Below are 19,931 nucleotides of genomic sequence, written 5' to 3'. Positions count from 1 at the left end.
TGAGAAGATCCCTGCCCTGCACACATAATCTCTCACACTTGAACATACAAACACGTTCTGCAGTCTGCTAGCAACAGCTTTGTGTTAATGTCACATTCTCACATCTGGAAGTGAGTCAAACAGCATTTCTACTTTGAAGCGTTTCTGACGTTCTTGATGATGCCCTGAATTACACGTCACATCTGCTCTGTGTTTCAACCATACCAGGGATGTAGGAGGTACCATGTGTCTCGGTCGCTAAGAGTCAGGGCAAATTACAAGTTGGAGACACTGATTTTCTCTTTTTAGTTTTTTCTTCAAGCCTCAGTTTTTAATTGCCATCCAATCGCTAAAATTAGCACACTGGGTGCAGGAGTCTTTCTCAGCTCGTGATTTGTTGGATGCGTCTTTCCTTATGGCTCTCAGCAAACTGGCACAAAGAACTACAGTCTGTCAATTGTAATTGTGAGTTTCGGTCAATCACACTTATATGAGGTGACTATGCAGTGTGAATGAGCCAAGGCTGAGAACCCAGTCAGCAGGAGGAAAAAAAACACAGTAAGAAAGCTGGGCATCACAGAAAACAGGCAGTTTGTGGTGGGCTGCTCTGCCCTTCCTCCAGACAGATCCACCCAGGCAGTGGAGAGAAAGGAGGGCAGAACGTGCAGCCAGAGGTGACAGACGCAGTGCTGTGATCGCCAGCAGCTGAGCCTCCCCTCCAGCTCGCCTTTCTCTTCTTCACTTGGAGTAAGAATAATAAGCCTCTTTAGTCTGGACACCTGCAAAACTGAGGGTGCGAGACGATTATGAAAGCCAAGAGCTGTGTGAAAGCTGCTCTTTCATTTTCCCTTTGGGCAAATCACACAGTGCCACAGACAGCTTCATTCTAAATGCTATTATCACACGCATAATGATATATCTGCATTTCATTTAATTCATGAGTCAAAAAAGAAACGTTTGACATTGAGAATACCCTTAGGAAAGAAAAACACAAATGAGATCTCTCTTTAATATGTCAGTTGTTTTTTTTCTAAATCGCATTGAGAATAATTGGAGACTTCTGCTCCTTAGATTTAAAAAGAATGATCATGTTTCCTTTACAGTTTCAAAATATGAACTCAATAAATTTCTCCAAATTGCCCACAAATGCTCTTGATTTCTATCGGGTGAGCCATATGGGTAAAGTAACCATTATAACATAAATATATCAGAGGATTAATCATTTCCTTAAGGAGTTTGAGTTGCCATGTGAAGAAAAAATTTCTAGCCAACCACATAAATATTTTATGGCTAGGGTTCATCACCTAATTAATATTCATGAGCCAAGACAATAAGGTTTATACAGACATGCATGTATTTATTAAAATACATTTATTTATATATTTATACATGTGTGCTTAATGTGTTATTTTATTAATATTTCATCTTATATTCATATTTTACTTGTTTAATGAAGATTATTTGATCAAATAACTATAATTTAAAAATCTAAATAACATTCACATTTAAAGTAATAATTACTATAATTACATTTATTATGTAAATAATGACATATGATTAAATAATGTATAATTCATGCATGTAGTCCTCTCACAAATGAATCAGCGCTGGATATTTGCAGATTTCTCACAAATGAAAAAAAAAATTATCAAAAGTCTATCCAGGAATACTGATCCTACTGTATACATCAAAAATGTTCTCATTTGTTTCTATATTTATTGATCACAAGGAATTTTAGGGACAAAATGAATATTTAAAAAAATCAATAACTGAGAACTCTTTTAATGGGATATTTTATGATTTTCTTTCTACAGTGGTACAAGAAAGAAGATATTTTGAGAAATGTCTTAGTGGTTTTTTTTCTCAATGGTAACCAAACATATACATATATTATTTCTTTATTTAAATATATTATTGTGTGTTCTGCAGAACAACTAGAATGTTCTTTTTTGTGAACTATCCCTTTAAGAAACAGCAAAAAAAAACAACCTTTGGTCATGGTGCTGTTTTAATTGAAAATATTCATCTGGTGTCATAGAGAGCCCACATGCATAAGACTGCCTGCATGGTTCATTTCAGAGTGTCAGACAGCCTGTGACTGACACTAGCTAGTGATAAAGCCCCTTTCTAGCTCTAATGGTGCTGGCTCCACTGACACGTCTGAAACATGCCCCTGTAGTGTTGTTGTCTGAACAGGTTCCTCCTGTGAGGTGTGAAGCTGCATGGCACAAACAGAGCTGCAGCTGCAGGGGCCCCTCAGACCACGGCACTTCATGACCGTGAAAACAAACCAGCAGAAAAACCCAGGAATGCCGTCGCACACCTCTCCTGTACAGTCTCAGCTGAACACACCAGCGTTGGGGAGTAACTGGCTGAAAGTAATCTAGCTGTAGCTACTGCCTCAACAACATTTTCATTAGTGTGAGAATAATTCGGCTGCTTTCAAAATATAACAGCTTTTTGTAGCTACAAGCAACTTCTAGAAGCGTTAGCGAATCAGTTCATTCTGATGGTTAATTTCAATCAACCTTTAACCTGAAACACACTGCACGATTTCGGCTGTCCCAGATGAAAGATTGGCATCGTGAAACGATCGTGGCGATTTCTGTGATCGTGGCTCTTATGCCTTCCTCTTTCGCCGCTTCCACTTTTTTCAGCACACATAGAAACTACAACTTCCAAAGTGATTCATCATGCCCTTTTTGTTTACATTAACGCATACTGATGACATTTTAATGATGTTTTATTAACAAAGTTTGGGAGGAGCACGTCAGATACTTAGCCTAATTAGCACAAGTGGAACGCACTCAAGTTAATCAACGCACAGGTATAAATACAGCTGACATACCTCTATCCCTTCTCCACTCTTGAGTTCTTACCACACTTATACGAGGGGGTGGGGGTACTCTGGGTTTGGGCCATTCCTGAGCTTGGAGCCCTTCCCCGGGACAGCACGCCAACTAAGCATAAGTATACTCGCCAAATACGCATTACTATACTCCAACTAATTATATGTAAGTGTGAACTCTTCTATAGTAACGTGTCGTAGCGTATGAGTCAATAGGTATCATCATCGTACAGTCTACATACGTGTCAGCCAAATTTATTAGATCCATGTCGCACAGTGTGATTTGCAATGAGCTTATAGAATTTCTAAAATCGTGCAGTGTGTAGAAGTACCTTTTTTGGATGTTAAAATGCTGTGGTGCTTTTACTTCATGAATATTATATTACCTGCAAGTAGGCCTACATTTTTTAAAATATACTTTTAAGATTTGAAGTACACTGCAAGTGCATATTTAATATATTTAAGCTGACTTATTTTTCACAAAACATAGCAACACCAGCTCAACCGATGGTATGAATTTGGGGCGGAGCTATCGGTGCAACCAATGGCAAATGGACATTGTGTTCAAGAATATATGCAACTATATAGTAGCTTCCCCTACACTGCTACACACACTCTGCTCTTGACCTGGGTTCACCGTCTAATCCTGGACACACTTCACTCGCTACATACTGACAGAAGTTACTTAGCAGGCAGAGAAATTCCTCAAGTTTCCCTAGAGTCCTTGCGCACAGGGTTCAGGGCAGCCTCGTGAAACAAGGACCTTAAACTTATGCACTTAAAACCCCGTTATTCCCACCATTCTGCTGTAGTTGTTCAAAGAGCTGTTTCCAAGCGGGCCCCAGCAGGCACGTCCAACTCGGAAACCGGATTTATTTCATTCAGAGAGTGAGAATCGGCTGTCTGCTTTACTTTTACAAGCGTTCACTCCCCTGCTGCTCTTGAGAGAAAGACGAGAATCCTGTAACGTGGCAACAGCGACTGCCTCCCCATCTTTTATAAGTTTTGAGTGACACTTTGAAACTGCGGCCAGGATCGAGACAAAGCGGTGACACAAATACAAATGAGCCTCCCGCTAAAGGCTACTAAACAGAATAAGCAACCCCGGGTTCAAATTGTTTTGACTTCACTGATGGCAGAGACAAATCAATAACGCTACAGTGAGAATTTGGAAACTGAAAAACATGATATAAGCCAGATACTCAAATAATGAGGGGTTTAAAATGCAAGTCCGTTCAGTCAGAGGGAAAAATGCTCTGCATGGAAGCAAACTGAGAATCTGCTGGCTGTAGACAGATGGCATTCTGGGGCTGAAGGGTTGACCGTGGTGCCTGGATCTGCTCTGACAAGAGAGCTAAGCAGGAGCTTACCACCGACAGACTCAAGTCTTAAGCCCGGTACACACCAAGCCGACGGTCGGCCGTCGGGGAGTTTTTGTTCGTCGGCTGACTAAGTTTTCTCAGTGTGTCCTGCGCCATCGGCTGAAGTTGGTCCTCGTCGGCTTGTTTTTGGCCGATTCGACATGTTGAATCGGCGTCGGAGCTCGTCGGTCAGTTGGGCCATCTGATCATTCTGATTGGCTGTTCAGCTGGCAAACCAGTGCACGAGAAAAGCGCAGAACGGACGTGCTACTTGGCCGTCGGGTGTCGAGTGTCGGCTTGGTGTGTCAGGGAAACTTTGGACCCAGACGCTGCCAACGTGAGCCGACCTCACAGTCTGCTTTCGTCACCACTAGTTCGTCGATGTCTGCTTGGTGTGTACCGGGCTTTATGGAACTGACTGACATGTCTGAAGTTTAGAAGGTGCTAAACCTTAAATGAAGAAACTAGTGTCTGTCTATCTATAACATGATGCACCTACAACAGGGGGCTAAAAAGGAGTGATACCTAAAAATACTAAAATATTTTTTAGACTAGTCAGAAATCATAAGATTAATCACAATTATTGTTATACAGTGTTAACATAGTAGTAGAAGCTATTTTTTCCCCTAGCATATTAGAGGTCCATGGCATCAATAAGTGCAATACTCTGACCTAGAACACCCTAGCAATGTCCTAGCAACCACCAGAATAGAGTGCAACAGTCGGGTTCCTGAAGTAAAAACTCCATTCATTTTCTCCATAGGGGAAATTGATTTTTAACAATAACTTATAAACCTCTGAAGACCTACTGTGAATTCCAAAGGTTATTAATCGATGGTATATGCTTTGTTGAAGCTATCTGTTCACACTATTTCAACTGATTTTTAAAATAATCATGTTTAAAAGCTGAATTTGTGGTGAAAATACATTACCTATGATGCTGTACAGAAACTTTAAACTATCAGAGAGCTGCATCGAACAACTTGTACCAAAAGAGCTTTCAGAGGAGCGTAATTGGTCTTGATAAGCTGCAAAATACTTGCATATTTGGATATTTATAGATATTTTATAATTGACAAACTATATTGTTTCTGTAGATATAATCAACAACTTTAAATGAATAGTTTTATATTTCTCCATAATCTTTTATTAATGGCATTAGCAATGCTTAATGGGAGTGAAGTTCTTTCCTCTTACCATTAAGTACAAAGTTTTGTACACTTGTCCAATTTGGAAATATTGTTTGCTTCAAATAAATGTTTGAAATGTTATGATTCACTGTATACATCTTTACTGAAGACATCTTTAAAGTTCATATGGAAACAGTTAAAGGGGTCATATGATGCTTTTTTTTTTTTAAATCATTATTTTGTGTATTTGGTGTAACAGAATATGTTGACATGTTTTATTGTTCAAAAAACACATTATTTTTCAAATACTGTACATTATTGTAGGTCCTCTATGCCCCGCCTCTCTCAAACGCTTCGTTTTCTACAAAGTCCCTCCTTCCGACAAGTGCGGTCTGCTCTGATTGGCCAACTGACACAGTGCATTGTGATTGGCCGAACACCACAAGCTGCGCCATACTTTCACCCCTTTCCATAATCTCAAGCTTCAGATTTCAAAATGATAGTAAAGACAATAAATAATGACCTTAGTTTTACCATCATTTCAAGCCCGAGGGGAACAGAGTTGCGTGACAGACACAGTGATGAAGCTCATGTTTGCACACAAGCCGCGATTGTGTGACCGTTTCTCCCTCACACACACACAACGCACAAAAATCCATATTTAAACAGTCAATAGCAAATACTTAAACTAATAACAGAACATACAGTCGCTGATTAGTCAGAATTACCTCCTCTCCTAGGTTCATGAAACTGTCGTCCATAAAATGCGTTGCCGTTCTGTTGTAAGTAATCTTAATGATTCCTAATTGCATCTACTTTCAGAAGGCCAAATAAAGTGCTTTTGCTTTCACATTGAAACACACAGCATCTCCCTGACATGGCTTCATCAACACTACTGCGGTTACTGAAATCACATGCACATTTGGGCTGCATTATACAAATATTTCCACATTTTGACGTCAAGATGTGGGGGCGTGATTGAACGCCTCTTCAACAATTTTCAGTGGATCCTCTTACAATGTCAGACAAACCCCCTGGGTCCAAAGTAGGGGTGTGCGATATGACGATTTTTGATCGTGGACGATAAAAATGTCTCCACGATCTGCTTTTTAAGAAATATCGTAGTATCGCGCTACAGCACACATTGTCAAATACAGTTCTGGTGCCTCCGTCTCTATATACTGTACAACACGACATACAGCAGTAGAGTTACTCAGACAGGACACTGCACTTATTCGCGATCGCAAAAGTACATTATTTGCATACAAGCCTTGCTGGTTAAATGTTTAATTCGCGCGCTGGTCTGACGTGTGCTTGTTCTGAGCGCATACACCTGAAGCACGCGCACTAAAACGCCTGTCTAACAGCGCCTGATTACTCAACTAAGTTATTTTTTGCGCTAATACTGTCAAAACACACAAGGTTTACATACAGACTGAGTTGGTTATCTCTAAAATGAAAGTAAATAGTTAAGAGAGAAACGGATGCGTGCCTGTACTGTATATTAGATGCGTGCAGCTCTTAAAGGGACAGGACACTAAACGTGCTGTCGACTGTCATTAAAGGGATAGTTCACCCTAAAATTTAATTTCTGTCATTATTTACTCAGTGGAAAACCAAACAGTTGGATGGTCTACATTGACTTTGATAGTAGGAAAGAAAAATCCTATGGAAGTCACTGAGGACCAGCAACTGATTGGTTTTCCACCTTCTTCAAAATAGCATTTATAAATGTTCAGCACAAGAAAGAAACTCATTCCGGTTTAAAACAACTTTTGAGTAAATGATGATATAAAAATACAACATTATGACAGAATTGACAGATGACAGAATATTAATTTGTGGGGGAACTATTCATTTAACGTTAACAAAACAACAAAACGCAAAAGAGAAAAATCACTCACTATTCTTGACTGAAAAACTTTAATACAGTTGCTTTAGGAATCAGTCTATCTAGTGTTTTATTTTTATATTTGTTCATTCAATTTCATTGAATGCTCTGCTAAATACACCTATTGTACCTGGAAATAAAGCACTGTTTGTTTTATTTGTATATCATGTGTATTTGTAATGTGTATCTTTGTTCTTATTTTTTAATAAGAAAAATAAAATAATGACAAAGATTTTTTATCTTCGCCCACTTTGGCCTAAATATCTGCCATGCATCTTTGTCTTTCTAGTTTGGCTGTAATGCTCAGACAACTTGTAAAACCAAAATAGTAAAACTAACAAAGAATCGTGATAAAAATCGTGAATCGTGATATTTCTATAAAAAATCGTGATATGATATTTTTCCCATATCGCCCACCCCTAGTCCAAAGTGCATAAGTATTCTTCATTTATCACCTTTCTTGAATATTTATTCTCAGCCAAGACTGCAAAGTAAAAAGCCCAGCCCCATTGTAAAAAAATATTGCTCAGTGGTTGCTCTTCCTAAATTCAGGAGACTTAGATGAGATTGTAATACATCTCTCATTTTAGTATCAACAGCATTTCAGATGTTTCTCCTAAAATGCCTTTGGAGAAATGGAAGTAGAAACACTACTACTTGTTTCACTCCTGTTTCAGTTTTTATAACCATTTCTTGCGTAAGTTATTGTTTTTAGCATGTGTGTTTGGCTCAGTGATATATTATAGGATTACCGTTAAACTAATTTAGTTTGATTTGTATATGTTATCTTTTTTTATTTTAAAGTTGTCGTAATGTTTGTCATTTTATTCGTTTTTTTATTATGTCTCTACAGGTTTTTTTATCAAGTTTCTGTTTTATTTAATTTGAGTTATTTTAGTTCTTCAACAAACTAAATAGAAATGAAACTATATATATATTGCATTTATATATATATATATTGCATTTATATATATATATGTGTGTGTGTGTGTGTGTGTGTGTGTGTGTGTGTGTGTGTACATATATTAGAGGTCTGCACGGGCTTTAAACTGAAGCCCGAACCCGGCCCGTACCCGCGATCATTTAACCCGACCCGACCCGACAAATACATTTACATGTTAAGCCCGAACCCGACCCGAACCCGAGGTCCACTCTATTTCTCACAGCAAATAAATACCATTTTTGCAATATGTTGTATTTTCTCACAGCAAATAAATACCATTTTTGCAATATGTTGTATTTTCTCACAGCAAATAAATACCATTTTTGCAATATGTTGTATTTTCTCACAGCAAATAAATACCATTTTTGCAATATGTTGTATTTTCTCACAGCAAATAAATACCATTTTTGCAATATGTTGTATTTTCTCACGGCAAATAAATAATGTTGTCTCTCAGTTGTTGAATTTCGCGCAGACGTTGCCACAATGTAAATGTGTTTGCTCAGTCCGATCTCATGAAAGTGCGAATACCACGAATTGTATCTGTAGTGCTTATGATACGCAGTTTTCGTGTGCATATGATACGCACTTTATGGGGTGTAATAGGCACGCACTCCGCACCCCTAATCCTAACCAAGGGGTTTACAGTACGTAGCATATGCATGCAAAAAACATTTTTGGTGTATAAATGGCACTAGAAATTAATTTGTGGTATAGATACGCACTTTCATGAGATCGTGTTTCATAATCTGCTACTGGGCCGGCCCTCTGTCAAATTTTAAAACCCAGTGTGGCCCTTGAGCCAAAAAGTTTGCCCACCCCTGGGCTACACAGACCACAGACACACAGGTAGAGCCTGTGTGTCTGTGGTCTGTGTAGCATATGCACATTGCACATCTGCGCACGCAACTTTCTCTCTCGCGCGTGCACACAACACAGCAAGCAGGCAAAGCACACGGCACGCAAACTATATATAGCCTATTTAGTTTTTCTTAGTTACAAACCCGAACCCAACGCTGTTCAATAAACATTAACCCGAACCCGAACCCGACCCGAAACCCGCACATTTTTCGGGACCCGTCGGGCTCGGGTCGGGTAGCAGACTTCTAACATATATATGTAGTTGTTTTTGGTGTTTGGCTTAGTGTTATGTTAGAATCATTATTATACTCTTATACCTTTTGTTCTTTTAATACTTTGAATTGTTTTTAGCTTTATTTTTTGTTTTCATTTAAGTATTAAGTTTAGAAATTTTGTTGTATGCATTTGTCGTTTTTATTAAAAAAAATTTTATGTATGTGTATATATAGTAGTTATAAAGATTTAGCTTTTAGTTTTGGATCAGTTTTAGTTGTTTTAATACTTCAATTGATTGTTTCTGTTGTCCTCATTTGTAAAGCGTCTGCTAAATGACTAAATGTAAATGAGACATGAGAAATATTTGATAAAAAAAAAACTGTCAAAACTGAGAATGTGGTAGAAGAAACATAGAATATCTCTTTATTGTCTTTTATGGAGACAAATGTGAGACCACCAGAGTCTTTAGACTAGGAGAAATATCTGAGCACAATGTGTGATGTTGTTGAGATCTCTTTTAAAGCTTTAAAGGAGACCATTGTGAGAGTGTTAGAGTTTTTGTCTCAGGAGACAAGTTTGAGAAGCAGGAGACTCAAGCATAAATCTCCATTTGATCATAAAGTAACCTCATTACTGTCAAGGAGAAATATTTCAGATGTTAAAGAGATCTCACTTTTGATTTTTCTTTGCTATGGGACTCCATAAGGACTGTCACTGCTACTCAAAGTTCTTAACAAATGCATCGATCTTCAAGAAAATCCAAATGGATACAGATCAAAGGTCTGCCAATCTGATGAAGGACAGCCATGCATGTTGTTGCTTGTGTCTGTCTCAATCAGAGTTGTATTGAAGAGCAGATTTCCCCTGGGGTTGAAGCTTGAGAGGAGCGATCAGGATTTTTAGATGAGAGGCTTTTGGCATAATGACACTTCAGTGCAGAGTTGAAAGAGCCAAAGAGTCCTGCTCTAGTAAAGATGTGCTGTCTACCATCCAATCTCACTCTCCACAACACTGCACAATGAATCTCAATGTGTTGTGGGAGTACAAACAATGAACCAAGAGCATCTAGATTTGCTTTGTTATGCAGATTGAGGTTCAGACTTATATATGAGAAGCCTTGGCTAAGTGGTAAGTGATGAAGAGTGATAAACGGATCCCACAGGTAAAAGCGCTAAACATGGGAGACCGCGATAAAGTTTACCTGCAATCGCTAGATACAGGATTTGGATTCTCTGAGGATTTTCTTAGTGAACTAATCTAAAATCATGAATAATGCAAAGCACCGAGTCTCTAAATGTGTCTGTTACATCAGCGTAACTAGGAAACAAACATAAGCATCAAGGATAGAAAAGAGGGCAACTGTTTGTCAGGGATGATGGATGATTCATAGGGAGATTTCCTGCTGTCTGTCCTCTCAATCTGAGGTAAATACTACTACTTGACTATGTGTTCAATGTATCGTACTTCAAAATAAAAGCCTCAAGGTTGCTGGTCACCACCATATATCGTGTCTTGGATGCAGTTCTGGTGTCCACTGATGTAGAAAGTAGCCTACTACATGTTAGCTTGCTTATTGTGCCCAAGAGCACGATATATTCAAGGTCAAATATCATACTAAAAAGAAACTATGCTTCTAACCACAGGATGAGTGCTGTAGTACCACCCACACAAGTTTGTGAATGTTTGTCGGATGTATGGTTTTTTTGGGAAACACAGAAACTGGTTCAGTAATGAAAAACTTACAGGAAACACACCCCTGTATTACTATATTTGTACGTATTAGGGATATGCAGAGTACTCAGGTTGCCTTTGGCTTCAACTGATTCCAACAGGAGTATCACCAAAGTATACATTTTGGATGTCTCCCTTATGTGACATTTGATTGATAATTTTCTCTGAAATAACAAGAATTCATTGTGCTTTTTCATAAAAATCAAAGTCACGCCAAGCAAAGCATTTTCAGGCAAATTCATCTTGACTCTATTTGAAATTAAAGCATTAGTTCACCCAAAAATGACAAATCTATCATTAATTACTCACCCATTCAGAACTCAAATTAAGATATTTTTTGATGAAGTCCAAAAGCTTTCTGGCCCTTCATAGACAGCAATGCAACTACCACGTTCAAGGACCGCAAAGATAGTAAGGACATCGTTAAAATAGTCCATGTGACATCAGTAGATCGACTATAATGTTAAGAAGCTACGAGAATACTTTTTGTGCACAAAAAAAAAAACAAAAGTAGGATCTATGTAGGATCAGACAGATTTCGGATTTCATCAAAAATATCTTAATTTGTGTTCCGAAGGTGAACGAAGGTCTTGCAGTGTTTGGAATGACATGAGCGTGAGTAATTAATTACATAATTTCAATTTTTGGGTGAACTATTAATTGTCATTCACCTTCTCCAAGTAGATATTTAATACTATATACTTTCTACAATCTTACATTTAGAGTGCCTTTGGTAACTACTAGCCTTCTTGCTGCACTGACATTTCCATCCTCTCACATTACTGCACAGCAGACATCTAACTATCAGCACATTGACACTGAAATCTGTATTTCGATGATAACAAAAACAGACCTTAAAATAGAGCAAATTCCTCCACGCACAAACAACACCTCTCAGTATGCTCTGGCTCCTGTGCTAAATATTATTGATCTATTCCAAGATCAACACATTAACAAACGGAAAATGTACGTTACAAGCAACAGACTAGGCCAAACATGTCAAAGTCCCTTCAATTTAAATCAGTTTATTTTGATAAAGCCCCCAGGCAGCTATGGTCTTGCCAGGCAAGTATCGTGCCTATGAAAGACTGCAAAACTACCGGCTAAGTTTACGCTCTAATAGCATGTCAAACCTGACAACAACAGCATTATTAAAAAACTCAAATCATGCTAAAGAGCTGCATTCGGTTTTGTATAGTGCTCTAGCTTTAAACTGATTTGCTCTTTCAACCTAAAGGCTTCTTTTCCTACAGCCACCATATTGAGTGCTGTGGTTCTCTCTTTCATTTCTCTACAAGTGATCCATCTTCTCCCTCTCTGCACGATTCTGCTTTAATATGCATGGGAGGTGGAATACGCCAACACGGACAAATGTTGTTGGCCTGTACACAAGCTAAAAATGCCCCACACAGGCTGCACAGCTGAAAGCCACAAGCGCAGGCAGTGGAGCCGATCCAAAGACAGACCTGAGTGCTCAGAGTGAATGACAATTCAGGTCACTGGAATCATGTGCCAAACTTCATCATGAAACAACGGTTCTGTGTTCTCTTCCTGAGGGTGGATGTTGTGTAAATATTACTCTCTGGGAGGTTTCTGTGTCCCTGCTTAAGTATAGGAACGAAACCTAAGCCCCTAAACTTGATCCATACTTATTGTCTACGCCCATTCATTTAACCAAAATACCCTCCAAATGACATATATATAAATACACAAGCACACACATGTACTAATACAGACGTCAGTGAAACAGCAGAGGCATGTTCTCAGAAAGACGCCTATCTGGGGAGCAGCGATATACTTCACCACAGCGCTGATAAAGCATTTCAGACTCAAATGAGCACACAATGAATTTCAGACAGCATTCATTGTCTGAGATATTATCTCAGGCTGCAATTCATTTCAGTGTTCAAACTGAAAGCTGACACAGGAGCAAACAACTGGTGAAGAGGGCAATGCCTCTAGAATTGTACAGGAAACCGACACAAAATGAAACATCTGAAATATGAATGTTTCCAGTGTCACCGGTGTTTGAAATTCATAGCTGTTTGTGTTTCGTTTGAATTTCATTGCTGGGTGGCAGCCAGCAGGGCCGGGTGAGTGTAGAGGGCTGAAGTGTGAAATGAAACACTGATTGATTGAGAGACCAGCAGACAGCTCGGGGAACAGGACAACTCCACTCGAGCAGAGGTCACAGGAAGATAGGGATGCAGAAGTGTGGATGCAGACAGGGTTAGGAAAGATCCTGGATTAATGTCACATCCTGACCCCGGATCAGTTTGTAAGGCACAAAACATGCCCTGATTATTCAAAGCACCAAAACTCTGCAAATCAAATGTCATTTAAACCACTTCAGATATATTAATAGGAAAACAGTGGTGTCACTGAGGCCTTTTTTGTTTCACTTACCAGGTCCTGATGGCGATTCCTGCCATGTACCAATTCTCAAACCGTTCTCTGTATTTCCACCGCAGAAAAGGCGGTGGAATCAGTTCCACTTCAGCCCTAAAAGCTTGCTGGCCTGGAACCACGAAATGTTGCACAGAAATGTCTTGTTGAGAAATGTCAAATATGATCAACTGTGCAAGAGAGAAAAATCGTGTCAAGAAAATCGAGAAAATCTCCCTCCAACACATACAAAAGAGAGCACCAGTAGTCTATGCATGTCTACTTTAAATATCTCTCAAACAATGATAGAAGAGAGTACTGGCAGATACTGGCATGATCATAAACAAAGATGGCAGATTTCCATGCATGTTTCAGGGGAGAATGTGCCAGCCAAGCAACTGCCATTGAAAATCAGAATGCCAACAGATAGCTTTCTTCAGGTACCATAGACTTCCTTGTCCTAAGCCAGGACCGACAAGAAAGGTGATCCAGGAACATGTCCTACTTGGCAAAATCACCGCAACAAAAGAGCGCCAAAAGGTGATTCTACACAGCAACATTTTGTCTCATTTTTAGAGACAGGAGGAAATGCAGAGAATTATAGCCTAGTTCCTCCGGAGTAGCAGTGGAGCATACAAACAAGTCCTTTCATTTCAGGTGTTCTCTTTGGCAGCTTGAACGACCCCGCTTCTAGACTGCCTTTAGGACTTGGGCTCAAAGTGTGGAGTGTGCTGTGAGGCGGCACGGGCTAGACAATTCCCATTACCCACATCTTGCTCCCTGCCCTGCCATCTCGAGTCAACGCTCCATGAATACAAATAGCCAAGTCTGTGGCTAATCCCCTTCTGAACGAATGCAGACGTGATGGTCACTGTCTCACTGCTGCAAAGAGATAGAAAAGGGCCTTTGTTTTAATGTGTAGTTAAGCAGAAAAAGAAGAGCTAAGCAACTGACGGAAGAAGGGACGGTTTTCTTCCATCCATCATGTTGATTACTCTCGCATTTGTCTGAGCGCCTGTCGCTCTGACGTCTCGCAGGTTGTGGCGGCGGTAGAGCTGTTCCCAACGCAATGGCATTGTAATAGCCCACAGCAAAGACGCAACAATTAACCTTTTTATTACACGCCTGTCAGCCACAGCAGACGGTTCACGGTCTCTAAGAGAATAAAATGTGGTAGTGCAAGCGAAGAAAGGCGACTTTTTATAACCTCACCTGAAAACAGAACAAAACACCACAGGCATTGTTTGTGCTAGTAATACAAATAAATCTGCTCTTTTCCAGGGTATCAAAATTAACATTTCAAAGAAAAGAAAAATGCATTATCGGTTATATACAGTACATCCAGTGCATTACTACAGACACATTTTATGTTTGTCTTTACAAACGCACACTATGCAAGCATCCAACAGTTGCTTCATAGACTTCCATTGTCAGTGCATGCACGTATACGTTTGTGGAAGATGATGGTACTGCTGTATATGATTTATTGATGATCTTCCCCTCTTTTACTCCCAGACAGCAAGGGACGAGGGCCATACTGTGTAGCAAACCTGCACATACAGTACACAGAAATTTAATGGCTCAGAGTTTTCTATTTCAAGCACAAGCTTAATGGAATTCTGTGCTATTTTTATTTAAATGTCAACTTTGTCACCAAGATTTCATTTGACCAAAACCCATCCTTATGTGGCATTACAATGAATGCACATATGCTAAATTTGATCTAGTTAGATGTGTGTAATGCAAGTCATGTACGTATTTTAAAATTAAATTCAATTTATCAACTTGTTTGCTATATGGATAGCATAGCACAGATATCTCCATGTCCTAAAAAAGGCTGAAGACCTCTGCTTTAGACTAGACAAATACAATACAGTCTATTTCTCCAAGGAAAACTGTCTATGAATTATATACACTAAGTTGTGACTTTCCATCTCTATGGGAAAATCCAAAAACCAGTTGTGAGATTTTTGTTGAAACACCATTTAAGCTGTGCGGACTGTCAGAAAACCACACACTTTGGTCCAATCTGTTGCACAGCTGAGAATACCTCACTAAAAAAGACCAATGAAAATTTCCAGCCTGCACTTTATGCCGGTTTTCGAGAAATAATGAGCTTGTTCACTGAAAACAGACTTCCATGGGGGGAAAGACTCTTGAGCTTCCTCAAAAAAGCATTTGCCCCTGACTTTTCACAGCAAAACTCCTTCAGAGAGACTTTAGTGAGGTTACACAGTCAACTCTGCAAGACTGTAAGGGCTTGATGTAACTTAAATTCATTCCTTTTTCCCTCCAACAGCAAATTGAATTTCAGGGTAGGACCCAACTCAAACACCTCATAATCCCTGCTGCTTGCCTCCTGCAAATGAAACAAGGTCACTTTCATTTCAACTCAAAGGGCCCAATATAGCAGCAGCTGTACTGCCAAACATACCTGCTCTCACATTTACAACAATGGTGCTGCATCAGCAGACACCCTGACTGACTTATTGAACTCCACTGCAAGCAATAACGCTGAAGGATGAAGACAGGACAGACAAACAGAGCTCTTTCACCGTCATTATGTCCTTAAATTTGTAACAACATGGGTCTTGAAGCAAAACCAGTTAAGAACCACTGCCCAACACTGGTCAATACATGGTGCATATATTACACAGTTTATGTGTAAATGCCGCGTAGATGTGTGTATCATACAACATGTGGCTTACCTGCAACACTGAGTCTAGCTGTACGGCTTATGATGGTGCCTAGGTTGTCTATAGTGGCCACACACTGGTAAACCCCCTCATCGGGTTTATTGTGTTTAGAATGGACCACTGAGCTGATGAGCAGAGAACCTTCGGCCAGGACCTGCCTGCGATCGTCCGAGGCCAGGCTGAGGAAAGAGCCGTCTTTCTTCCATTCGATCTTGGCAGGAGACTCGCTGTGGACTGAGCAGTTGAGCAGCGTCGGCGCTCCTCGCACTGCCAGCATATCTGACGGCTCCGTAGAAAACCGGAATGGGCTGAAGTTCCTCACTGCTGATCCTACGAAGAAAGAGGATAAAATCAGCCCTGGATTTCTCATCATAACACAATACGATGAACTGAAATTAGGTTGAACTTTGGGTTGAGGGATTTCATAACAGAAGATATTTGCATCATTGCAATAAAATTCAAATTACATTTGTGTGAATAAACACGGCTGTGGCTTTAGATTCCAAAAATTTTATATAATACAACACTTGTTCATCTTAATATTTCTTTTATTCTTGCATTTGAGAGCCAAACACATCCATTCGATGTCAAAACTTTATTACTAGTGTCCAAAAATGACCAAACATTGCGGTAAAGAGGGGATAACACTTAGCGAATGCATAATAAATCATTTTAATTATAAATGTAAAATTACAAACAGAGCCCTTGGACATCAGGACATTCATTTGAATATCTTATGTTGCTCTCTCAAAAAGAAATGAGGGTTAGAACTGACAAGTCTAATGCAAAAAGTCAAACTAAGCGCAATTACTTTGCATTTGTCCTCATAAATTATTCAAATCTTTGCCTCAAGAGTCATCAGGACTTTGTGTGGATAAATAACTTGAATCATCTGTACTTCTTGGATGGGAAATGAATGATGAGCTTTTTAAGGCTTTTTTAAATACTGCACCAAGTGATGAGGCGAATGCTAAAAATAGCTGGAAGCAGTTGAGACTGGTTTTTGGTGAGTCTACAAAGAGATGGCATGACTGCGGCCAGCACAAGAACCAAAAGTCATCATTCTGCCATTTTAACTCAAGGGTTAATGTCTGGGATCACTGCTAATGAGGACTCTCCTCTTTAACTCGAAACTGAAGCTATGCTAGAATCACTTACTGCCAGTGAGTGTACATATTGCATTAGACAAAGAATTTATTTGAACTACTCCGTTGATTTCAGAGAACTTTCAGGGAGGTCACTCTCTTTCTAAGAACGCTGCAAAAACTCATTGATTTTTGACACTGAAACTCCATCATTATAACCAAAGTTTCGAATTTTTAAGGGTAACTACAGTTCACTTTGACACATATGTGAACTGCCCAATGAGAATCTTAGAGACGCAGGTCCAGTGGTGCCATCCAAATCCACTTTTCTGTTTTCCAGCTTGATTTAAAACCAATTCAGCTACTTGAAAATTACAAGCAGGTGTTTTGGAGCAGGGTTTGAATTAAAGTCTGCTTGAAGACAGTCCTCCAGGAGGAGGGTTGGCTACTCCTGAAGAAGTGTCTAATGTGTAGACGCGTTCCAAGATGTGTCATATAATAACACAATTCTTAATGCAACCCCACTATTCCCTACTCACTCCTAAATGGCAGAACCCTTGAAATAAGAACTTTTGAGGAAGCAAGGCAATTGTGTCCCATAATAAGGCTGTTTGGAACGACCTTCAGTAACGACCATGAGGGAGGGAACTCTGTGAGGTAATTATGTTGCGTACTTTCACTTGGAACGACTCTTCGTGTGGTGACCCCTTCACACAGTGCTCTTCAATTTGCCCTACAGTGTCTCTTTAAGGACACCTACTGTCATGGAGAAGAAACAATTTCACAAAAGAGAGTCTTGCTGAGCTAGTGAAAGTTAGTTGAACTGTTTACATGTTTGTTGCTGCCCACCTGAATAATCGATTTATGATGTTATGCCGTATCGAAAACTGTTTGTGTGTCCAAGCCTCTACACACTTTCAAGTGAGAGTACTATCTCAACAGCCATTTATGAGCACTGTTATAGCGTACCTTTAAGTACACAGCATTCCCCGGGCTCACTATCAAGGACACCAATATTTTAACGACACAGAAAGGATGAATCACTGTCTGGCAAACTGATATTTCAGAAAGTTAGGCTCATGATTTTTGGCAGTAGCTACAACAACACAATGTGAGTGTATAATAACAATGTTTGCTGTTGGCTTTTGGAATCTGATAGAGCGTTTGGACCCGGAAAGCAAAGACACACAATGTCAGACTTAACAACTGGATAGCTTATCTGGTTTAACGGCGCATTTGAATGTAACGTTACAGTTGAACATTCATAAGTATTAATGCTGCATTTGTATATACATAGATTAGGCATTAGCTACCACAAGCCTCACTATGGCCCATCCACATATTGGAGGCATATTTCTTATCCCACATGATTTTAAAGTCTCCTGTAATGGAGTTTGGGGTGTTGGTCAGATAGGAAGTATCGGGGTCTGTGGGTAGTAATTGTGGTCAACCCTCTGTCCACTAAGAGAGGCCTCCTGGAACCAAACACTTATGTTTATGTGCTGACTCGCATTTGGACTTCTACAGAAACAGCACAGAGAGCTTTACACCAGCTGCTTTTGTTGGCTGAACTGCTATATAAGATAATTGCGCTCTGGCAAATGTTAAGCTTTCCTCGAATAGTTTCCTTAAGACTGATGCGAGGCAACAGTTGTTCCAGCATAAACACATCTGGATTAGATTAATTCCTGTAAGATAGATGCACTTTCTGTTCACAAACATCATTTGCACTTCATAGTCCAGAGGTAACTGTTATATAGCTTTCAACAAAGAATTTCAATAAAGAAATTGTGTTTATAATAGACACCAATAACCTCTGGTGTATAGTAGGCTCTAAATGTCTGAGACCACTAAGTCTAATGCTAGGTCTAAAAACTTGAGTGAGAATAAAATATTTTCATGAATTTATATGTACAATATGTCCCCCATGATATCAGCACTTAAACTGATATAAACTCTAGAAATTTCTGGTGGGAAATGGTCAATTTTACACATTTGCTTTTGATTTTAGTGCTCTAGAAATTTTAGTTTTTCAAAATCCTACAACTTGGGATTTCTATCTATAGGAACAGTTCATATCCAGATTTAAATGAGAAAAATTCTAAATAAACCAAGCTGAATAAACTTGTATACATGGCATGCTGGTCTGGATGCTTAGTGTTGTTTTAAACAGAATTTAAATGAACTTAATAGATACTAAAATTCAACCTTAAGTATTTGAACCCCTGCGCTACTGAATGGTTTACAGGTATTTGTAGTTTTAGTATCCACAATATATCATTGATCATACCAATATCGTTTCAGGTTTTTCAAAATTAGGAAACAACTGATTTTAATGAAATCCAGGATGTTTGGGCTCTATTCTATATTAAAGTGCCATTTTCATCCAATACTATCACTATACAATGCTACCACCACAGCACTCTTTAGTATCAATCTTTTAGTATATATAGTATCTATTAGGCTACTTGACAATATATCAGAGATCATATTGGCATTGTTTTCAATTTTTCAAAATCCTAAACTTTAGGATTTCTGGATTATATAGGAACTGTTCATTTTCAGATTTAAATGATAAAAAAGCCCAGATTGGTCTCAGATGTTTGGATCCCACTGTATATTAAAATACTATGATATTAGCATGCAATGCTGTCACTATACCATGTTACCACCATAGTACTTTTAATAAGTAACAGCAGAACGCATAGGTAAATGCACAGTAATCAAGGGAGATTTCAGTGTCTTCTACAGATGGAGAGGCCTGTATTCCACTGGTGAGAAGGGAATTCCAGCCTGCAGCAGAGC

At 39.2% G+C, this 19,931-nt stretch overlaps 1 protein-coding gene across 6 annotated transcripts in view; it reads right to left on the bottom strand.

Annotated features, from left to right (window-relative positions):
• LOC306854703 (neogenin-like) overlaps window positions 1-19,931 on the bottom strand; it is a 158,493-nt gene that overhangs the window by 80,803 nt on the left and 57,759 nt on the right. For all 6 annotated transcript variants that reach the window (XM_079392916.1, XM_079392915.1, XM_079392913.1 and 3 more), the window contains exon 2: window positions 16,054-16,371. In XM_079392916.1, coding sequence (XP_079249042.1) covers window positions 16,054-16,371 — 318 coding nt within the window. The remainder of the gene's footprint in view (window positions 1-16,053; window positions 16,372-19,931) is intronic.

Source organism: Barbus barbus (assembly GCF_936440315.1).
Source record: "Barbus barbus genome assembly, chromosome: 1".
Classification (NCBI taxonomy): Eukaryota; Metazoa; Chordata; class Actinopteri; order Cypriniformes; family Cyprinidae; genus Barbus; species Barbus barbus.
The sequence above is the reverse complement of the archived record's forward strand: the minus strand, read 5'-3'. Positions and strand labels throughout refer to the sequence as shown.